This window comes from Heloderma suspectum, chromosome 4 (assembly GCF_057233095.1).
Source record: "Heloderma suspectum isolate Gila_16-S chromosome 4, 16-S_ref, whole genome shotgun sequence".
NCBI lineage: Eukaryota > Metazoa > Chordata > Lepidosauria > Squamata > Helodermatidae > Heloderma > Heloderma suspectum.
This window is the reverse complement of record NC_139461.1, coordinates 287,714,001-287,737,651: the sequence shown is the minus strand read 5'-3', so window position 1 is coordinate 287,737,651 and position 23,651 is coordinate 287,714,001. Positions and strand designations below refer to the sequence as shown.

Sequence of the window (23,651 nt, the reverse complement as noted above, 5' to 3'; positions counted from 1 at the left end):
TATGGTCCATGGGGTCACAAAGAGTCAGACACGACTTAATGACTGAACAACAACAACAACAACTTGTAGAGATGGGCCCAATATGTTGAATAATGGCTGTGTTGACTGACTTCTTTAGAAAGCCAAATATAGGATTGTTCCCCGCCCACCCCACCCCCAGAACAACATATAGGGAAGGTAGCTTTTGTTGGCACGAATAGGAAATAAGCTTTCATTAAGGGTTTATGGATTTGTTGGCCTTAAAATTAAGGTGAACTGTGTTTAAAGACCACATGTTACAATGGTACAGTTGTTCCTTGTGGTATAACCATTAATGTTATTAATGTATGTATACTGAATTTTACAGTGAGTGGAGCCTCCAGTTGCATCAACCCTTCTTTACTGCTATCATCTCTGAATTAGGTTTTTGCTTGTGCGTGCCTGTATTGGATCTGGGTATGGGCATGTGCTGGATTGCTTGCTTTGGGCAAGTTACCATCTCTCCATCCAGCCAAACTCCCAGGACTGCTGCGAGATCAAGGGCTAGTTCATGCTGTGTCCTGTCTTGTAGTGTCCTCCTGTACATGTGGTAGGATGCAGGAGTGAGTCTTGGACATGTGTGCTCCCAGTTACATGTGGCATGGATACCATGAACTGAGGTCTTTGTGGATATGTTCCACCACAAAAAAAGGGGTGGGCACATTACAGAAGTCTCACGGTTTTGTGGTAGATCACATGCTTTGTGTACATAATGTACCAGATGCAATCCCTGGCATCCTAAGACCTTAGTGGAACTGCTAGGTAGAGTAGACTAGGGTGAGGAACCTCTGACTATCCAGATATTGTTGGACTGTATCCCTTATCGGTCCCAACCAGCACGGCCAATGGTTAGTCAAGCAACATCTGGAGGGCCACAGGGTTCCCCACCCCTAAACTAAATACTACTGACCTCGATGGACCAATGTTCTGACTCTGTTGAAGGTAGGTTTATTTGTTTATACAGTGCGGGGTGGACCGATGCAAGTTTTATGGGTGACTGTCATGATCTGATTGGGCCTGGTTTCCCAGATGTATGTTCAGACATATAATATTTCCACACCTGATGTGTTTACTGCTGATAAAACATCAGTGATGTCCACAGTAATTGTGCCCTGATTGAAGAGGCAGGGTTGGCCCTATCATTAGAAATATTGAGGCAGCTGATTTTATATGTTGTGAAAGTGTAGCAAATGGCTGTTGTTGTTTGCTACAAGGGAGGGGTGCTTGTAGGATTTCCTGCCCCAGGTGACAAAATAGCTTGGTTGGCCTTCGGTACTATCCCCTTTGACTTGAGTGAGGGAGCACCATTTGCTGTTCTGCCTCAGGCAGCAAAATTCCTTAGGCCAGCTTCGTAAAGAGGTTTCTCTCTTAGGTGGATATGATAGTTCAGTTCAAAGAATGCCTAACCTTGTTTTCAGCTTTTTTCAAGCTGAAACACCCCTTTGACTGGGCATGAGCCAGTCAAAGGTAAGGTAAGTGCTTCCAATTCCCAATACTTTCAGTAAAAAAAGAGAGCACATGCTTAATTCCTGCAATTGTAATTAAGGTTTTGCGGGATTGTGCACATTAATACTGGTAGAAAACATAAACAAAGAAAACAAGATCCATTGATCTTAACACCCATTGATTTAAATTGCACAGATTTACAATTTACATTGTACAGAGCTGACCGTTCTTGAAATCAATAGCATTTTTTAATTGGAACATAATCTAACTTTGTAGCTTTTTTCTTTCTGTCTTTTCTTTTTTAAGGTAGAAGAATTATATGAAGCTTATAGCATCCAGTGCAGACTGCGAGATGGTGCTTCAAATATGAAACATGCATTTTCCGTGTCCCCTTCCACTAAAGCCTCAAGAGAGAGCCTGGTAGAACTATATAAGAATCTCCAAGAATGCACAGAGGTACATTTGCTTTTGCATCTAAGTTCTGATTTTTTAAATTTACAATTAAAGAAAAAGAGAAGGTTGACATGGGCTGTTGCTAAATGTTGTTCCTGTGGAATCTGCCTGGATAATAACGGTTACATTTATATTCTGTACCACGTAATGAAATGTATGCTCTGAAATGCGTGCTTGGATCACTCATATTGCTTTAATACCAGTGGGTTTGCAGTGTGTTCAGCGTTAATCTGGGTAAGGAGAATTAAAAATGTAGATGTTTGGGGCATGTCTGACTTGCACATTTGTCCTGATTTCACACTGCTCTAACCACCATGGCTTTCCCCACAGAATTGTATTTTGGTAAAGCTGCTAGCAATTGTGTTAGAGATCCCTAGTCTCTCCCCTTTACAGAACTATAGTTCCCAGTGTTCCCTTGGGAGACAGAAGGCTTCTCCACACCATGCTCTTTATCCTGCAACTTTACCTAGGCTTCTGCTCCCGTATTCTTTGCAGGATTATGATCACCCCTTTTTTGCATTTTCCCCTGGGGAGTTTCTTCATCTGCAGGCTCTATATGTTTCATTATACAGTCACTAGATGGCTCTGTGTTATAGTGCCACTTCCTCTTCTCATGGAGAAAATCAACTTGTGATATTTAAACAACTCATTATGTGCAATCTTTAAAAAAAGGGATAAAGGGAGAAAGCACGGGGAAGGTCTTGGAGCTTGATGCCATCGTGTAAAGGACCCGCAAACGTCTGTGAGTAACCAATCTCAATCGCAGGATAAAAGCCCCATGTGGAGAAGCCCTGAGTTACTATTTAACAAGTCTGAATTTGTGATGAGGATCTGTTCTTAGATGGGGTTTGGGACTCCTTCCCAATTCCTGTCTGTCATAAGCATGAAATACAGGAAGGATTTCTGTAGCTGTTAAAGGGGAGCAGTAGCAAAAGAGTTGCAGGGCTACCTGAAGAACTTCTCTTTTAAAACTTCCAGATTTTTTTTTAACAACTGCATTTTGCATGGCTTCCTGTGTGGTATGTGAAATGGCAATGAGTTGCTGAACTACTTCCAGGAAGGAGGGTTTCTTTGCAAGCTTATTTTTTAGATTGTAAATCTGCCAGCCATTAGCTTTTCCATATTTGTGCTGGGGGTGAGTCACACAAATCATGTTGAGAAATAATGAAGCCAGTGCATGTTGGCCATTTTAATGCCATGGCGTGTTCAGTGCTACTGCTTCATACCTATCTTTCAGGATATGTGTCTGATTGAGGGGACACTTGAAGTTCATTTGGGAGAGTTTCACTTGAAGATGAAAGGTAAGGGGAACTTTTCTAGAAAGACTGGGGGGGGGGTGTACATGTAATCCGTAGGCATGAAGAATAAATCCTGAATTCAGAAACAGAATTGCCTTGTCCACCTGACCTCAAAAGAATAAAACAGTGGTTCTCAGATAAGACTTCAATGTTCACTACAGATCTGCCTGAAAATTATGCTTAGTAGCTTTCTCTGCCCTCCACCCATCCCATTTCCCCATCTAGTGCTCTCCTGATTTCACATCTTTCCCTCCTTTCTCTGTGCAGCTCAGTGATATGTTCTTGAATGCTGAAGCTCTTGAAATAACATTTAACAAGCAGTTTAATTCTGTCACCTGTGGCTTGAATTTAGATTATGGTTTCTTTAATCATATGACAGGTGTTAACTTATCAATGCCAGGATGTATGTATGTTGGTTGGTTTATTTACATTTATATATCACCTTATCTGCTAAAAAGCCATCAAGGCGGTGTACCACAATTTTAAACAATAAAAGCCTAAAATAATAAAAGCAAGAACATTAACCACAGTTTTAAAAAAGCATTAAAACTACACATTTTGAAAAGCTAAATCAAAAAGATGCATCTTCACACCCTTTCTAAAGGCCAAGTGAGTAGGGGCCAATCATAGTTCTTGTGGGAGTCTCTTCCATAGTTTGGGGGCAACCCAGGAGATTCACACTTGTGGAAACGGGCCTCTTCATCAGCATCACTTTGCTGAATGATTTCCAGAGGGATAACTGCATGCATTGTTTTTGCTGCAAAAGACTGAAAGTCTTCTGGCACCTTAAAGACTAATACTTTTAGGGCGCAATCCTATGCATGTTTAGACAGAAATAGTCCTATAACTCCCAGCATTCCCCAGCAGGGAGCTGTAGGACTTTTTTCTGTCTAAACATGCATAGGATTGCATCCTTATTCTGGCATAAACTTTCGTGGACACTGTCCACTTCATCAGATGTCCACTTTATGCATCTGATGAAGTGGGCCATTGTCCATGAAAACATGCCAGAATAACCTTGCCTGATCTTGGCAGCTAAGCAGGGGCAGCCCTGGTTAGTACTTGGATGGGAGACCGCCTGGGAATCAGGCTTCCTGCATTGAGCAGAGGGTTAGACTCGATGGTCTTGTAGGCCCCTTCCAACCCTATGATTCTGTGAAAATTGTTGGTCTTTAAGGTGCCAGAAGACTTTTTGGTGACTTTGCTGAATGGTCACTGTAATTATTTTACAAACATCTAAGCTTTAACATAATTTATATTTAATAACTATTTGTATTCCACTCTGGCCTCACTGGTAACTTTTTTTCTTCTCCCTACATACACACAGACATGTATGTGTGTGTGTGTCTGCACATATATGTCAACTCCAGATGGCATTCCATGCATCTGATGAAGTTGGCTGTAGTCCACAAAAGCTCATGCCAGAATAAACGTGCTAGTCTTTAAGCGGCCACAAGAGTCTTTGTTGTTTTTCGGCCCTGTGAATACATGGAAAACAATGCACAGGTTGCCTTGCTCTCTACTATCAAACTGTCTGTGGAGCTACCATTATTCTCCAATCCTTAGAACTCCTGCTGGATCTTCTAGCGGTGGTTTTATAGTACCAGACTACTTCGAGACAAGGGGAAAGCTCTATTTTGGTGGCTCCAGAACAAAATGCTACCACATAATAATGCTTCATGTGTAGTGGCAAGAGTGTTGGAATAGGAGCTGGGAGATCTGGGTTCTAGTCCCCACTTGGCCATGGAAGCTCACTGGGTGACTTTGGGCCAGTCACAGACTCTCAGCCCAACCCACCTCACAGGGTTGTTGTTGTGAGGATAAAATGGAGAGGAGGAGGATAATGTAAGCCGCCTTGGGTTCCTTGCAAGAGGGAAAAAGGTGGGGTATAAATGCAATAAATAAATGCAATAAATAAATAAATATTGTGGTGTTCAAAGAAGCCCTGTTGCGGATGGGACTGGGGTGGCGGTAAAACTGGAAGTGGGTTGCTGAACACTACCAAGTGAAGGCCAAAGACCAGAGAGATCCATGTAACTTCCCCTGACTTTTTTTTTTTTTTTATGAAAAGCAGCCAGTGGAGAAAAGTAGCCAATCAGGAGGAAGAGAAGGCTAGGTCAGGAGGGGGTGTTCAAAAATCACTCCCCCAAAGTGCTTGTCCCCTTCTTGGGAAGGCGGAGCAATTTTCAAGAGTCAAAAGGCTGGCAGGGAAAGGATTAAGTACACACTCCCCACCTGCCCTCCTTCTGCTCCTGTGTGAAGCCTACAGTGGCTGCTTTCCATTTAAAAAAAGTCAGGGAAAGTTATGTGGAACTGTCTACAATGTCTAGTTCGGTGCTTGTAGCCTCAGACAGGCTCAGTCTTCTAAAATGCTGTGCTATATCTTGGAAAGTTATTTTGCCTAAGAAAGTAGTTGATCTGTGCTGGGCTCTGGAACATTTATTTACTAGAGAAGGTTTATTTAAAAGCAAACCTTGCCACCACCACCCCATCCCAAATTATTTGTTTGCCCATAAATCTTCCTCATGGCATTTACTTGACATGGTGGTAACCAGAACTATTCTGAGAGCTCCAACAATTTATTGAATGGTTTCTTTTCTCAAAGTCTATGAATGTTACAAATTCTTTCTTTGTTTTGTGTTGTTTTTAGGGTTAGTGGGTTATGCACGTCTCTGCCCTGGAGACCAGTATGAGGTATAGTATTTAGCAACCTTACTGCAAGAAGAAGTTGCCTGAAGAGGGGGGACTGGCAGTAGCTCAGTGGTACAAAAGGTCCCAGGTTCAATCCCCAGCATCTCCAGATAGGCTGGGAAAGACTTCTGTCTAAAAACTTGGAAAGCTGCTTCCAGTCAGTGTAGACCAGTCTTCTGCAACCTGGTGTCCTCCAGATGTGTGGTACTATAGTTCCCACCAACCCCAGCAAGCATGGCCAATGGACATGCTGGATGGGGTGGTGGGAGTTGTAGTACAACTCATCCAGAGGACACTAGATTGGAGGAGTCTGGTGTAGACAATACTGACCCAGATGGACCCATGGCCTGATTCAGTATAAGGCAGCTTCCTATGTTCCTATAAAGAGAAATGCAAACACAGGATTCTGTTAAAACATTAGCATTTAGAAATCTGAATCCAGTTGTTGCTCCTCATGGGTAAGAAGAGAGAAGACATGCCAAACAAACCATGGCCATAGCCGGTTTGTATATAATACTACTTAACATTGTTTATTATTCAGCCTGCTAGTTAAGCCCCACATCTCACTTGGGGGGTTTCTCCATGACATGGAAGGAGACAGAAAGAGAAGCCAATTGTGGCTTACCCGGATTTTTCAAGGATCCAGCTTTGCTCTGCACAGGGCTCCGCAAGCAAGTGTATCACAGTTGCTTCACAGAACATACTTCTAGGTGGGGTGGTGGTGTTGGAGTGAATGTAATCAGACCGGCAGGGGCTGCTTAACCAATAACAGAATCTTCCCCCCCATCCAGGTTCTCCCCCCATTCTTCTTTAATAAAATCTTGTGCGGTTTCCTCCCCTGTATCCACAGAAATAACTCTTTTTCTCTCTCTTTCTTCCCCCTGCCCCTGACAATCATGAAAAGAACACAGTGTTCTCGCTGCCCTGCTGCGATCAATAGAAGCTTCGAAGCTTTGACATTAAGGCTGTCTAAATGCGTTATTTCGATTTAGGGGAATCTCGGGAGAGCGCATTTCGGGAACAAGCTTCATTGATCACAATGGGATTTAGTCCTGAGTAGACACATATGTTTGTGCTGGGAATGATGGGGTGGGGGGAAACAGATGGGAAACCAGCCCGCTTTCTAACCCGATGCTGTGCAGAAACAAAGGTGTGAATTAGTTACTTCCGAAAGCAATAAACCAAACAATGGAGAATTGCAGCTTTGGGAAAGTGCTTTACAGCCTTTACGGAATTAGTGCTTTAAAATGTGCTATTTTGATTGAGGGGGATCTCTGTAAATTCTGAAGTGCATGTTCAGGGGAAACATTCAAACCTAATTGACCACAATGGATGTTACTTCTGAGTAGACATTAATAGATTTGTGCTAGGAAACACATGGACGGGAAACACATGGACAGGAAACACCCCTTGACTGGGGTCACGGTGAAAGGCACACCCCTGGGCAGGGCTAGCATAGTTGAGGTCAATGCGGGCATTGGGGCACATAACAACTATACTGGAGAGAACTTGACTTAAGGAAAAGAATTGGACTTTAAGCAGTCTCAGGAAATCCATTTTTTCCATAATAACCTCCAGGGTGGCTGCTGGATGGCCACAATGTCATCTATCCCTAACGACCACCAAACACAGCCAGCTCAGAGTAAATTGCTCATAGAGACACCCCCCTAGTTAGAAATATCGCCTTTGTACTGCCTGTGGCCAGTCTGATTTGTGGGCCAAACTAGATGGTATGTCTAATACCATCTAGTGTGCATGCATTTAATACCCTGGTTCACAAATAACACTAAGCCTTGTTGTGTTTTGTTGAAATCTGGATTGTCATTGTGTTTGAACCCATCCCCAAAGCAAACCATGGTTTGTTAACCAGCTACAAACCACAAATAGAAGCCATGATTTGTTTATCAGGACTATGTAGTCCTGGTGACAATACACACACACACAACAATGCTGCTGTTTGGCCCAGGAGGGAAGCTGCCATTACAGCACAGCTTCGATAGTATGCTGGGCCCCAAAATCCACTTTTTTAAGTGGATTTTTTAAGGCTTCCGCAAATCAAACAGAAATAAGTACCCCTCCCCCTGAAACCCAGCATAAACTCTGATATGCATTTGTAGTAGTCATTCTCCCATTGTTTATTTCTTTAGGTGTTTATACGGCTGGGACGCCAGAAGTGGAAATTGAAAGGCAAGATTCTGACAGATGACAGTCAGACATGGGATGAAGAGGAAAAGGTTTTCATACCCAACCTCCATGAGAAGTTTGAAATCAAGGTAGTAACATGTGTTGATTGGAGGCCTTTCTTGTTGGCACAGCCAGTTGCTTGCTGCATGTTTCTCCCATTAGCTATGTGCAAATGGTCTTAAAGTTTAACTCGTTGTACCATCTATAGATTCCTCTACTTGCCTTTTCTTGACATTTTATCAAATTGTGGTGCATAGTGATCAAGAATTGGCTAGAGATTATATCTTGAAACTCTAATATTCTATCCTATATTTTGGCAAGTTGTAACTCACAAAGTATTTCTAGCTAAGAAACTTTTAGCAGAATTGGGAGCATAGTAACAGTGACCATGAGGTCCAGAAGCACATCTTTAATATGATGGAAGTTTAGATTTTCATGGTGTTGGTTTTTTGGGTTTTTTGCATTAAATAATGAACTGTATATTTTGCAGAAACATGTAGACCTGAGTGAAGTAAATCCTGTGGACGCTGCTGAGGATTATATCCTAATCAGCTGACTTTCTCCCAGAAGAAGGAGGAACGAAGCTCTACCCCAGTATTTTCTGTGCTGTGCATCTGTGTTCTCCATATGCACAAAGAGCAGCACAGATACTACTTGCAATTAAGCACTTTTTCTGCCTAGCCAGGATGAGGAATGTTGCAGGGGAAGTGACTACCTCCTTAATGCAGCATTCATGTCCCTAGCAAACAAGCCTAGAAGCAAAGCCTTACTTAGGGATGAAATTAGCTCCTGGTATTCCCAGGAAACATCCTGTGGAAAAAAAGCTAGAGTGGATGTGCTTTTAGGAATTTGTTCTCTTTGGGGTAACCAAACACAGGAACCATTATCCATTAAGTTTTCCCAGACTGGACTCGATGTTGACTTCACACATGCCTACAATCATTTGATTTCTTTATGCTTGCTGACCGAATGTGTGAACTGTTCCCATTGGAAAAACATTGTACTTGAAGTGATGTGGGATAATACAAAAGTTCTGCCTGTGGTGTTAGGTTAGCGATGACTCATTCATACATGCAAGTCATGACTTGTTCCTGTATTCATCAGTTAATGAGCACAAATACATGAACCAGCTCTAAGTGACTGCAGTGTTGGGTCCATCAATTACATAAAACCAGTTGCATGACACTTTGGCTTTGTTTTGTACCAAAACAAATGATATGGCAGATCTTCAATCTAGATTAAGGCTGAATCTACACATAGCAGTTATACCATTATCATACCATTATCATAAATATTGGTGCCCATTGGTGCCATGTGTACCAATAGTTATGATAACGGTATAACTGCTATGTGTAGATTCAGCCTCAGTCCACTGGTGAGCAGTGGCCAGTGGTGCAAAGCAATCTTATCGCCTGCCTGGAATATTAGCAAGTTTGTTGGAAGCTGAGTGCAAAAGTCAGGCAACTGCTATCATTTTGTACATGTCTATTGATGAGCAAGCTGACAATCCAGCATGCAGTGAATTTATCTGAATGATGAGTCAGTATGTGCCATTCAAACTGAGTGTACAATTGACCAAGCCAAATTGTTTTGAAACATGCTCCCCTGCCCACCTACCCTGCTGCAAAAGGTTGTGTGAATTGGCTCTTGCTGACATGCACCGATCTATGAAATGATAGTCTGCCTGGAGCTTTCAGACTCCGTAAGCAACTGTTGCAACACTCCTTACTTTCTGGCAGTGCGTGTGTGTTAGGGGTAGGCAGGTCTACACTGGAAAGAATTCCTGATCCCTATCCAGCAGATATTTTGGAAATGTGCTTAAAATGTTCCTTTATTCACCTCCACTCCCCATCACTACATGGTGAGAGGTTAATTGAGATGCACTGTACAAATATTGTGAGAAAACATGCAAGCCTTGCATTATGCCAATGAAGATGAGTCATCTCCTCCAAATTTAAGGAAGAAGCAGTATAATTGGCTTTTGTGCTGTTGGCACTCCTAAATCCCACATGTTAGACTCTCTGCTTTTAATCATATTGGGATGAGTTCAGATGTGCATTCTCATCAGTTAAAGACCATAGCATTAAGTGATGACTTGCGTGTTTGAAATGGCCATCATAAATAGAGATTTCATATTGACTCAAACACAACTTTTGTTAGGAGGATGCCTGTTAAATCTGTAGAATGTCTTTGAGCAATGTAAGAGCATATGTGAAGCAGCCCCAAGGACCAACTTGCATGTTAGCTTTTAAAATTATGGGGAAAGTAAATTAGCACACGGGGACTTTATCACCTCATTGTTAGGTGGGGATACATTTTCTATATACAATGTGAAAAAACTCAAGTGAACTATTCAAACCCAATATGTAAGTCCCAGATCTGAGTCCATACAATCATGTACTTCCTTCTATGTCACTTTCTGTGCACTCCTTCCAAATCCCTGCTACTAAAGCATGAAATGAATGCAACACAAAGCTAGCTAATCCATGTGGTCAAAAGTCACAGGCAACTGGAAGCTCAAAAATGAGCTGTGAGAAGTCCGGGTTCTAGTCCCCACTTGGCCATGGAAGCTCACTGGTTGACTTTGGGCCAGTCACAGACTCTCAGCCCAACCTACATCACAGGGTTGTTGTTGTTGTAAGGATAAAACGGAGAGGAGGATAATGTAAGCCGCCTTGGGTTCCTTGCAAGAGGAAAAAAGGCGGGATATAAATGCAATAAATAAATAAATAAATATTGGGGTTAGCTGAGTTGCATATCCAACATTGTGCTGTTTACCCATGAGGGTAAACATAAATTAATGTACCTAGTTGTAGTGTTGCTCTGTACTGTGGCTCTTGTTCGTGACATTGTGTGTGCTGTTAAATTGCTCTGCCCTGCCTGTCCTGCCGATCCAGGGGCGCGCACCAAAGTTGGTTTGAGGGTGGTGCTTTCTGACCGCATTTTGGGGTTTCCAGTGGGAAGCTGGTTGGCCACAGTGTGAACAGAATGCTGGACTAGATGGATGCTTGGTCTGGATCCAGCATGGCTGTTCTTATTTTTCGAAACCCTCTTGCTATTTTTCTGCAAGGGTAGACAACTTCACTGTTGGAAGACACCCTTTCTTACTGTACCCTACCCCCACACACACATTTAGGGCCCCACTGAGGAATAGATGCTGCTTTGCCATAACCTATGCAAGAAGTGGTCAATTAGAGTGATGCTTTGCAGTATAAGGAAGAGATCACTGTCTGCCACAGTGAACATAAGAAGAGCCATGCTGAATCAGACCAAAGGGCTGTCTAGTCCAACGTGCTGTACCCAACAGTGGCTGGCCAGCCAGCTGCCTGTGAAAAGCCCACAAGCAGGACATGAGTGCAATATCACCATCCCACTTGTGTTCCCCCAGCAAATGGTATTCGGAGGGCATACTGCCTCTGATACTAGAGGTAATGTATAGCCATCATAACTAGTAGCCACTGATAGCCTTATCCTCCATGAAAGCCAGCTCATAATTTCTTCCCCATAATTCTTAACCTTGGCGCTTATATTTGTGTGTTTTAATGTCACGCTCAGGGATACCTGACAATTTTCAGGTCCACACAATTCAGCACTGAATGCTCGTGTTGTGGGGGGAAGCACATAACATCTCATTGCACTGTGCTTGAGTACAGTACCTGAAATGTTTACTGTTGGAAAGTTTGCAATAAAATACAACACGGCTTGTTCTGTTTGCACTAAGACAGATGTCAAACATCTCCATCTGTATGGGATATGGCAACAAACCATATATTTACATTAAAAACTCCTGTACCAGTTTTATTTCTCCTAGTTTTGCCCAAATGAGCTCTGAATCTTGTAGTTTGGTGAAAATGTTGAAAACTGTCCCTAGCTCCTCTGAAGAAACTACAATTCCCAGGAATTCCTGGGGAGAGGAAGTGACTAGTTTTAAATTTGTAGTGTATATGTACTCTACATCAGGGGTGCAACCTCCAGCCCAGGTTTCCTCCAGGGGGCGGGGCTTGCCTGGAGGAATCCCACCAGAGGGCATCCCCACTGTTATCTCTGATCCTGGGTCAGAGATAACAGGGGGGATACGGATGGTAGGGACGTGGCCTGCACTGGGAAGAGTGGCTGCTCTTCCTAGCACAGCCCGAATAGATTTGCACAGTGCCTGGACTTTACGGTGGTGCTGGCTGCTGTGCGAAGGCAGGGACTCTGCTGAAGCCAGGAGGAGTATCTGCTTCCCCCTGGTGCTGGTCGAGTTCCTTCTCTGTGCTGGGAGCAGGCAAGAAACTTAATGCCTCTTCCAGCACAGACAGAGAAAATAAGGGGGAGTGGTAATGTCATGTCAGGGGGTGTGGCCCTGCATGTGCATGAAAAGCATCTTAATACTTCAAAATATCTTGGGCAGAACATCCTCTAGATCACCATCATATTCTAGAAGCCATGTTTGTATAACATAATTCATGTTGTACCTATTTTCTCAGCCAAATATTTGGGGTGGTTATATGTGAATACCTGCCCTTGAGGTGGCTGTCTTGGCTGATACCATCATATACTTTTGCAGGTCACAGAACTGCGGGGACTGAGTACCCTCTTGGTTGGCATGGTGACATGTAACTGCATAGATTTCGTCGCGACTAGGCCTCAAACCATAATTGTGGATATAACCGAACTAGGTACCATCAAACTACAACTGGAAGTCCTCTGGAAGTAAGTACACTGATTGGCGTGTCAGTTTCCAGGTCACAAAATGTTTTGCATAAAATGGCCAACGGGCAGTACCAAAATAAATTTTAGTTAGCCCTTGGTGATAATATCAAAATTGCGTCAAAATGCCCACCGTTTCACTTGTTAAGGAAAAGAAAAGCATTTTTAAAGTTTATGTGAGGGCCAAACTAAATTGGGACTCTGACACTGTGGGAGGGGGCTTAAACCTCCCCTCCCCTATGTTTTTGTCCTGAAATTCCCCTTCCTGCATGGAGGTGTTAAAAAAAGAAAAAGTCTCCATTGGAGTTAATGGAGGCTTTTTTTTGTTTTTTAAACCCCCACCTCCAAGCAGATGGAATTTTGGAATGGAAATGGTGGCGGCGGGGGGGGGGGGAGTTTAACCCCTCCTCAACATTATGGTCCTGATCCTACACATACACTGGAGTAAAGAAATCAATCACACATAGCTCCACTATGCGTGATTAGAAAAATGTTTAATTTGGCCCAGAATGAGGCATGCGTACATGCGCGCTCACACACACACACACACACACACACACAGAGGGAGAGAGAGATTGTGTGTCAGTGCGAACTTTAATGTTACTTCTCCTGGGGTCATTTTGTTTGTTATGTCCCAGCATGACTTGGATTATACTGTAATCCTGATGGACAATCCAACTGTGATCAAAGGCAAGTTGGCATGGCAACCGGGTGACATCAGGAATTGATGGTGGTGACCTGTGAAAACTCTGTGGGCCAGATAGAGGAGTCCAGCAAGCCAGATGAAGCCCGTGGGCTGGCTGGGAGGGTTCTGCAGCCCTGGATTATAGAATGACTGTTCATGGTGTATATATGTCTGTGTGTCTGCGCTACAGACACAGCAGCCCTTAAGCTCACATAAGGTGGCCATCTCTGTTGTATGGTGGATCTAGTGCTCTGGCAATGGAGTCGGGGAGGTCAACTTATATTAGCAGTATTCAATAATACTACAGGCCTCTCTTCTTATCTACAGACCAAGGTCAGCTTAGGTAATGGCAGCTGCCCTCCCATTATCCCTCAGCTTTATAAATTCCCCCTCTGGAAGAATGGATGTTTGGCAGGCGAATCTAGAGTCCCAGCCATGTTGCTTTTTTCATTTCTCTTTTTAAAATTCTGATCCACACCGTTGGTGGTAACTCTGGCCTCCATTTTAAAATGAACTGCTCGGGGTGGAATTGATGCTCACTTCCCTGCTCTCTGGTCATGTCCATACAAATAATGAAGAATGGACTCTGAAGATGAAACAAAAGCTTTTAAAACAGCATAATAAGCATTTGGCTGGCATCCATAATAAAGGAAGGGAAGAACACCACGTGAAACAAACTGCTTATTTATGTTCATCAGCTTTCAGTGAATCGTAATACAATGACCCTACATGTGTTGTGCACGGTTTTGTCAAGCTCCTACTCAACCATTCCAGTGTAATCCCTTGTCTTCCACTTCCAAAGTTCACTGACAGAGACTGTGACTAGCTGCCTCACTTTGAACCTTTTTAAGATTTTTTCTTTTTTGTAAAATGTTTGTAGTAAATGGTTTGCTATTAAAAACAGGCTTGAAATTCTGAAGTTGTCTTATGATCACTACTGTGTCAGACACATGAGGATACATTTTCCCCCACAGGAAAAGAGAGCTTCCTGAATAGAAAGATGGCCTGAAATTATATATATATTTGAAAACCTGCTTTGGGAAGAAAGAGTTCTTGGATGTGTTCTGATGTCTCCTTTCCAGTGTTGGTTAAAATGACTTTTTATCTTACGTATTGTACATCCAGAAGCTGCAATATAAACTCTGCTGGGTATCTGCCTCCCCACTCTTTACCTTCCTGGATGTTTACAATGGGATGTTGGTTTCTCTTCAGTGCAGAGTAAATACAGTGCAGAGTAAATATGAGGGAACACCTAGACAGGTCCTCAGATTGCTGCTTGAATTCTGGGAGAAACTATAGAGGGGTCCTTAATGAAATCCACAAGTGCCATCTTTGGACTCCCTCTAATTTTAGCCAAATCACAGCTTTCTAAAAGTAGCTGGCAAAGGGTGTGTGTGTGTGTGTGTGTGCGTGCGCGCACACACCATAAAAGGTAAGGGGAATGTCCCCCCTCTGTCTCCCTGTAATTCAGGCACTATCTTGGATATCTTCAGTATGCATCTTGAATGTCAGTTACTGGATAAATCAGCATCAGTTTGGGAATGTCGTAAACCTGTGGTGCAGCACACCTCTTCTCTGCTGGCAGGAGCACTATGCAGAGAGAGCGATGTGGGTATCCAAGAGCAGAGAACGTTTTAATTGATTCCAGTGCTCCCATCTTTGTGCCAAAAGTTTCCGCAGCGCTCTTTGCAGCAATTCCTGGTTCGCTTGGTGCTTGCCAGTCCTTCCCTGCTGTTAGCTCTTTAAATCCAGAAGAGTATGTGCCAGCTCTCCTATGGCTCTGGATTCTTTTCCACCCTTAGGAGGAAATGTTTCCAGTCTGAGTTTAAGTGGGGCCATCTTGTGGTGACTTTGGCAATCCCTTTGTACGTGGATCTATTCAGGTGCATATGAAGCAAATGCACATTTAGAAGTCACTTGGGGATGAGGGGAAGAATGAGTTGGCATTTATAATCTGTGATGATGTCCCAGATGTCTGTGATATCATCTGGGAACCTGCCTACCTCCTTAACTGCAGCTGCCAGGAGAGGTACTACAGAAAGTTGAGAAGGGAGTGAAAGATTGTATTTAGGGCACTCGTGGCCTTTTCCAGCTGTGACAGCCCTCTCAAAGGCTCCATCTTCCTAGGAAAGGCAGTATGGAAAAAGCTCACTTGGGGCAGAATTAAGGGCTACTGTGACTGCAACAGCCAATAAGCCAATTCTCTCTCTTTGCTCTGCCTTCTGCTTGTATGTTTAGAATGATCTGGCCGCCGCCGCAACCAATGTACCAATTATCTGTCCAGCTACAGCTTCTCGAAGCAATGGGGCAAGCCACAGCTTTTGCATTTTTGCCAGTCTCTGCAGTTTCTAAAGTTGTGTGAGCTGTGTTGCAACAAAACCAAGATGAAGCAGCTGCAAGGGGGAAAAAAAGGTTGACAGAAACCTGTGGTGTTTCCAGACAAGGCTTTTATCATGCAATTGCCCTGCTTAATTCACAGAATGTTAGGGTTCTGGTGTCCATACAATGACATCTTCCATTTGTAACCCTCCTATATATCCCCACAGCTGCTTCTGTCTTTTTTTCTTTTTCTTTTCACAAACCATCCAGGAAAAGGCAGAATAGCTGCACATGATAGTGCTAGGAGCCCTCCATCTGGAAGCACCTCTAGTTGACAACAGGAAAAAGGAGCTGCGAGTAGTACTTGCCCACCTCAACTTTATGACCACAGTTCCTTAGTTTTTTTCTTGTAGTTTTATTTATTTGCTTGTCATTTTTCATTTATCTATTTTCATGTTGTTTTTCATTTGGAGAGGCTTGAATAAGATTTCTAAAAAGCTTCCATCCAAGCATTGTTTTGACCCATATTCTCACATAGAGGTTTACATAATAATATTGAAACAATAAGCATCAGTTACAAATTATACAATAAAACAGAAAAGATGAACAGCAAGGGGAAAAAAAACATTGAAAGTAAGTTCTTTTCATTCTTAAGGCAGGTTTGCTCCTCTCCCTTGAGGACTAGGGTAAAATTATTGTTTTCAGTTACCTTTCTGTGATTCTGAGAGGCACTTTTCCTCCCTCTAAGGACCACTGGGAATTGTAGTTCTTTTGTCATGTGTGTCTTGGGGTTGCAGAAAACTACAAACCATTTGGCCAAACTTCTGTCCTAGGTAAACTGTGTGTGTGAAAATATATTCAGATGATATATTGGATCTGTCATAAATGAAAACACCAGAAGAATTCCAACCATGTCATTTATGATGGGAACTTTTTATTCTTATTTATATTTTCCTCCAGGGGGAAAACATTTTAAGGCAGCAAACATGTTTTCTGAGAAACCCTTTAATTGGTAGCATGTTTTATATTGTGACTTAATCCTCCATAGGAAATCTAAAACCGTTTTGTAATGTTTTTGCTCAATATGTTGCCCAAATGGATTCTCAAGAGGCCTTGTGCAAAAATCCCCCAATGCGTTCCTTTTTTTCCTGGCAGACTGTTTGCTTCTTTGCTGCTCTTACCCATTGAAATGTTTTAGTCTGATAAGACAAGGTTGTCTTTTGTTTTCAGTAGATACCTTTTCAATATAAAATCCCTTACTTATAAACCAGCTACTGCTGTCTGTGTGGGTTTTTTTTAAAGAACATAAGAAGAGTCCTGGTGGATCAGACTACAGGTCTATCTAGTCCATCATTCTGTTTATACAGCGGACGATGAATGGCTTGTGGATACCTCACAAGCAGGACATGAGTGCAATAGCTCCCTCCTGCTCATGTTCCCCAGCAACTGATGCCCAGAGGCATACTGCCTCTGATACTGGAGGTAGTATATAATCATCATGACTGGTTGTCATTAATAGCATCTTGCATGAATTTGGCTAATCCCCTTTTAAAGCTGTCCAAGTTGGTGGCCATTGCTACGTCTTGTAGCAAATTCAGTAGTTAACTGTGTGCCATGTAAAAGAGTTCATTCATTCATTCATTCATTCATTCATTCATTCAATTTCTATACTGCCCCATAGCCAAAGCTCTCTGGGCAGTTCACAAAAATACTTCCTTTTATCTGTCCTGAATCTCTCACCATTCAGCTTCATGGGATGACCCCAGGTTCTCGTACTATAAGGAGATTATTTTAAGCCACCCTGAGGGTATTTGTCAATTGGGTGATATATAGATTTAATAAATAAAACCATCTCCTTGTCCACTTTCTCCACACCATGCATGATTTTGTACACCTCTATCATGTCCCCCCTTACATGTCTTTTATTTTTTTCTAAGCTAAACAGTCCCAGATGTTGTAACATTTCCTTATAGGGGAGTTGCTCCAGTCCCTTGATCATTTCTGTTGCACTCTTCCTCATCATTTCGAACTCTACAGTATCCTCCTTGAGGCTTTCAACACAATAAATCTGTTTGTCTTGGAACATGTTTCAGTCTCTTTTGGTATTTGCCATCACAGACCAAGGACCAAAGTAGATTTGACAAAATTTGACAGTTTGTTGCTTGTTTTTTGTTTTAGCGAAGAGCAGCTGCCGGGGCGGGGGGGCACTGCAGTCCCGGTCTGGATCTCTGCCACAGCTGCTATTTGCAAAACAGAAAACAAGTATGGAGTTGCCAGTAGTAAGCTAACTTTACTGGTGTTTTGTGTTTCCTTCCTTGTGATTGGGAATTTGGGATGGTCTTAACTGCTCTCTTTTTCCCTTAAGATCTTTGTTGACTGGTCAACTGCTATCGGGGGCGCCCTACCTCTTTTAGCCTGAGGGCCAAATTCCATTTCAAAGAAGCTCTTGGGGGCCACAGTCCAGTGGTGAACGGCACCAAAGGCAAAAGGGGCAGGGCACAAATAGCAAAACTACCAGCATATTTCAGTTTATAGCTCTTCCTGCCAGCAACTAAGCCCTAGGAGGGGCTTAGAATGGGGAAAACACTGCACTAAAGCTGGGAAATCACCAAATAATCAGTAGTTGGGGGGAAAGGGGTGGGGCCAGGGAAAGGGGGCATGGCCTTCTAGATAACCAAGGAGGGCTGGATTGGGACCCCCGAAGGACCATATTTGGCCCACAGACCTGACGTTCTGCACCCCTGACCTGAAGATGTATTATTACTGAAGAAGCAAGCAAGAAGCAGACAGTGCCCATTCCAAATCAATCATGGTATCCTTCCACCAAACCCCTGGAAGCCTTGCTTATTCAGGGTTCCTAGTGTTGAAGTGTGCACATAAATGTTTAAAGTTATATGTATACCATCCATGCTTTAAGCCTTTGCTGTAAGAAATGCTGGTGCATGGACAGCAATTGTGTTTTCGCCAACTAAAGGGTGGAATTGTCCATTTGTGACCACATGCCTTGATAAAACCCATGGGATGGGTGTGTGTGCACACACACAAAAGCAGGGTTGCAGTCTCTACTCCAGCCTTCCCCAACCTGGTGTCCTGCCTTTGTCCTCTTTTTGGGGCAATGTGTCAGTGGCTACCCTAGCTCTGTCTCCCTTGCACATGTGGCTGATTAAAGCCCTGTAGAGGCATTCACCTGAATTCATGAGGGCTAAAAGTTTGTAGAGGGATGGGACTAGGCATGCTGCTCATCCCCTTCCCCCACATCCCCTTCCCCCACATCCCTGAGCCCTCCCCGCTCCTCATTGAGTAGGGAGGTATGAAATGAAGTTCTATTTTTGTTTGCTTGAACATGAGTAGAGCTCTCCCTGTGACTGAGGACCCTGATAAAGTGGATTCCCTGATCATATGGAGATATCTAGTTCAAGTGTTCAAGCAAACCTAAGTAGAAGTCCTCAAACCTTACTGCTCAATGTGGGGAGGTTGGGAGCAAAAGGGCAATGCCTGGAATACACAGGGATGATGGGGGCTGGACCAGCAGTTGTGGGTCTGTCCCTCTATGCTAGCCTTCCCCAACCTGATGCCCTTCAGATGTGTTGCTAGACTGCAACTCCCATCATTCCCAGCCAGCATGGACAATGGCTTTCCTCAACCTGCTGCCTTCCCGAAGTGTTGGACTACAACTCCCATAATTCCCATGCTGGCTGGAAATTAGCTGCAGTCCAACACCTCTGGAAGGCACTAGATTGGGGAAAGCTGCTCAGCCATGAAGTAGTTGCCTCAGATGGCAGATGCTGGCAAGTGGCAGCAAGGTGTTGAAGGAGAGACCTGTGTGCCGTGCAGCCTGTTCCGTTCCCCCTAAATTGGCCTGCTGCCTTCAGATGCAGGGGAGGAAGCTGCCTCATCATGAGTGCTGAAGACAGAGTAATCCGCCAGTCCAGGTAGCTTTTGTACATGGCCTGGGAGGGGGTGCCATCTTGTTCTCCACCTCAGGCAGCAAAATGTCTTGGGCTGGCCATGCTTTGCATAGTGAAAATATATTTATCAATTGGTTGCATATTAGTAGCAAAATAAAGTGTAGGGATTTGGTACTATCACTGCAGTTTTATTATCTTATATGTAACTGCTCTGGATGGAAGCTTCTCTGTCATTTAGAGATCTTGTGCTAAATTGCTACAAAGTGATAAAAAACAGATGGGCTGCTAATCTGCCTGTGTGGCATTGGCTTACTTTGACGATCCCCAGCTGCGTGACACTGTCTCACATAGCCAATTAACCTGTGGAAGCGTTGCCTCCGTGGCGGTCATCACAGCAGCACCTTCAGAGTGAGGAACGCTGCTGAGGGTTGTCTGTGTTTAGGCTGCCTTCAGACCGAGCTAGAGGTTCCATATGCAGAAGTAAATCCAAATGAAATGAATGGGAGTTAAGAGTAAAATACATCTTGTTGAAAACTCTGTTGTAATTGGCCCTTGATAGTATATAGATTGTGGGTTTACCCTCCCAAGATTCTAATTCATTCGGTGCCCATTAGTTTTGGACATGTCTTTAGATCAGGGGTGCAGAACCTCTTTCAGCCCGAGGGCTGAATTCCAGTGGTGAGAGGTGCCGAAGGTAAAGGGGCGGGTCCGAAAAACCCAAAATACCAGCACGTTTTAGCTTAAAGTTCTTACTGCCAGGAAATAAGTCTTAGGAGAGGTATTTCAACCATTTACAATTGGAGCAGGGGAATTGCACAACATCTAGGAAATTGCCAAATGATCAGTGGGTAGGGACCCCAGGAGGGCTGGATTGGGACCCCAGGAGGGCTGGATTAGGTCCCTAGGCCTGAGGTTCTGCACCCTTGCTTTAAAGACTGCTTTGAACATCTTTTACGTGGAAAAACGCCATATACATCTAAAAACAAAATGCACATTTCAAGATCCATTGTACAGAGTACTGTACAAGACCATGATGGTTCTGAATTTATGCCTGCTGTCAGAAGACACCCCCTTCTGATTGCAAACATACATAACAGTACAATGCCAGATGCTAGTCATCTAAGTAATTACCTTTGCCATATTTTCAATCATTTCAGTTAGTGTGGTTTAGGAATTAGCATACTGGGCTAAGACTAAGGAGACTTGGGTTTAAAACTCAATTCTTCCAAGAAGCCCACTAAGTGCCCCTGGGTGAATCACATCTCATCCCAACCTTCCTCACAGACCTGTTTTGAGCACCCTGGAGGAAGGGTAGAATAAAAATGTATTAAATAAATGCCAACATGTATTGCAAGATGCTCTTCTCTGCAATGCCTTTGTGCTGATCTTTGAACAAAAATTGGTTGGGGTGCAGAAAAGAAGCTTAGCTGCCCCAAGGAGACATTCCTTTTAATGTAGAGGATAAAGATTTAGGCCAGGCTGTGGTCTGCTGCAGATGGGATAGTCCTGGTCTCAAACTATAGCTAAGAAAGTGGGAGTAGGCTGCAGGTGTGAGTGTTTTCTCCCCTCTTGCATATGGATTCTTCCTACCCTTCTCCTGATAGCCTTAGTCATGGTTAAGGGGTATATCTGCGCCAGTCTTAAATGCCATTAATGTTAACAAGGTTCCCTTTTAATCAGGACTTGGCAAACTGGTTACCAATGGCCATATTCATGGCTTGCAATTAACTGCCAGACACTTAAGCTTAGTTTGAACATGGGACCTTTACATCTGCATTCTCCATTGAATTCTGTCTTCCTTGAATATGATATCCAGTTTGGAGTCTAAGCAGACAACGCAATAGCCTGACACATCTCACAACAATGACAATGAGAAAGTTTCTAGTTCTCATGGCATGTAAAAAGCAACATCTGTATTTCTTGGTTTTTGTGGGCAAAAACCTGCAATGGGTTGCCCTTGTGCTAGGCAGCCCCCCCCCCCCCCCGGTACTGTCTGCTGCTGCTGCTGCTGTTCCAAAGTTCTCCTGGTTGTTGTCTGCTTACTCTCCTCTGGGCCAAATGGGATGGCGAGTAAGAGAATGGAGCAGCCACTGCCAATTTCATGGGTTGGGTGAGTGGTGGGCCATTGAGTGTAGGGCAGCTACTGTCAGTTGGATCTGCAGGGAAAGTTGGGGGCTTTGACTCCAGTACAAACATCTTATCCATCCCTCTGACTGGTCATAGGAGAATAACTCCCATCATATCCTAAAAATCCTAAAAAGACACAATTGTACAAATTAAGCAAATATATGTAAAGTTGTTTGATGTGTAATTTATTCAAGCCACAGATTTAGGCTAACATCTGTCTGTCTGTCTGTCTGTCACTGAAAGATAGGCTGCTGTTCAGCCCTGCCTCTCAGAGTAGCTTACAGATAAAAAAGCAAATACAATAAAATCAATAAAAGAGGCAAACCACAATAGGCAGCTGGAAATTAGCACAAAAGAAAAGAATGTCAATGTATAATTTAACAGGAACTATGAGTTACTTTGAAACAGAATTTGAATTATTTTGGCATGAAGTTCATAAATTCTGGATGTGGTATGGCAGTACTTCCCCTGTCCGTGTTGGGGAAGCTCTTGGGGGCTGCATTCCAGAAATGGGCGGGGCCAAAGGCAAAAGGGCTGTGGCCAAAAATACCAGCTTAAGAACGTAAGAAGAGCCCTGCTGGATCAGACCAAGGCTCCATCTAGTTCAGCGTTCTGGTCACACAGTAGCCAACTAGCTGTTGACCAGGAACCCACAAGCAGGGCATGAGCGCAACGGCACCCTCCAACCAATGTTCCCCAGTAACTGGTGTACATAAGCTCGCTGCCTCTGGTACTGGAGGTAGCACATAGCCATCAAGACTAGTAGCCATGGATAGCTTTTTCCTCCAGGAACCTCTGGGAACAGCCTGCTGTTCTCCCGATACTGATGTTTCTGTGTCATGCGCAGTCAGCCACAAGGGAGTGCTGGATGTTTTCTAGGTCACACTCTCATCTCAAAAGCCCTCAAAATGAACAACCAAGATAAAACATGGCCCCAGAAGTCACAGGGCTTTGATGGCAGAAATGTCATCCCCAGTGTCACCCTGGTGTCCCCTCCAAACTTACATGGGGATGGGGGCTGCTGCTGAAAGCAGTGCAACTCCAGCCACCTGGTACTTCCTCAGCCCAGCATGGAGAGGAGAGGAGGGCTGAGTGAAGCAGCTGAAGACACCATCTGGGTTATCCCGAAAGCTTCTGGGCCCCACCCCATACACTGGTTCACAGCACTGGGCTATATTTTTTTTTTAAGGGAGGCTGCCAAGAGCTACAGTGGGCTTTCTCAAGCCCGTGGGCTTCAGCGTTTTCCTCACCATGCTGCATGTTGATGCTGGGGCTGCAGGCGTTCCTCGTGGACAACCAACATGGAAAGGGCTGCTTCAAGATAGAAAGTTTGAAAACCACTGTGCTAAATGAATTTTGGGGATAGGATTCAGCACCTTGGATAGCTCCTTTAGAGTTCTGGCTGGTTATGACTAAAACCCAGAATGGAATTACAGCCCCACTGAAATCAGACCCACCAACCTCTAGTGGTTGCAAGATATCTCATTTCCTCAGCTGGGACCCCCCCACACACACCCCAATATTTATCACTGGAAAAAATGCAGTTGATTCACCCAGCTAAGGCATCTGTTAGAATTGTGAGTATGGAACATAGTTGTGTGAGTGTAATGAACTCCTGTTAGATAATATGTTTGTTGGAATATCATTGGCAGGGGATCACACCAAGTAAAGGTGCAAACTAGGGGTTAATTTGTTCTTAAAGCAGTTCTTAGATGCAATAGCAAGGGTCACTGAGGGTGCAAACCTAATTAACAGCTCTGAATGCATCACAGAGCCTTGGATGCAAACAGGAGTCACAAGGAAGGGTGATAATGTTGCCTTGGAGCCAGG

General features: G+C 43.7%; 1 protein-coding gene across 4 annotated transcripts in view; it reads left to right on the top strand.

The window, feature by feature from the left end:
- Positions 1 to 23,651, top strand: part of RIPOR3 (RIPOR family member 3) — a 139,030-nt gene that overhangs the window by 88,131 nt on the left and 27,248 nt on the right. For all 4 annotated transcript variants that reach the window (XM_084854145.1, XM_084854143.1, XM_084854144.1 and 1 more), the window contains 5 exons: positions 1,771 to 1,920; positions 3,155 to 3,218; positions 5,866 to 5,909; positions 8,054 to 8,179; positions 12,640 to 12,785. In XM_084854145.1, coding sequence (XP_084710271.1) covers positions 1,771 to 1,920; positions 3,155 to 3,218; positions 5,866 to 5,909; positions 8,054 to 8,179; positions 12,640 to 12,785 — 530 coding nt within the window. The remainder of the gene's footprint in view (positions 1 to 1,770; positions 1,921 to 3,154; positions 3,219 to 5,865; positions 5,910 to 8,053; positions 8,180 to 12,639; positions 12,786 to 23,651) is intronic.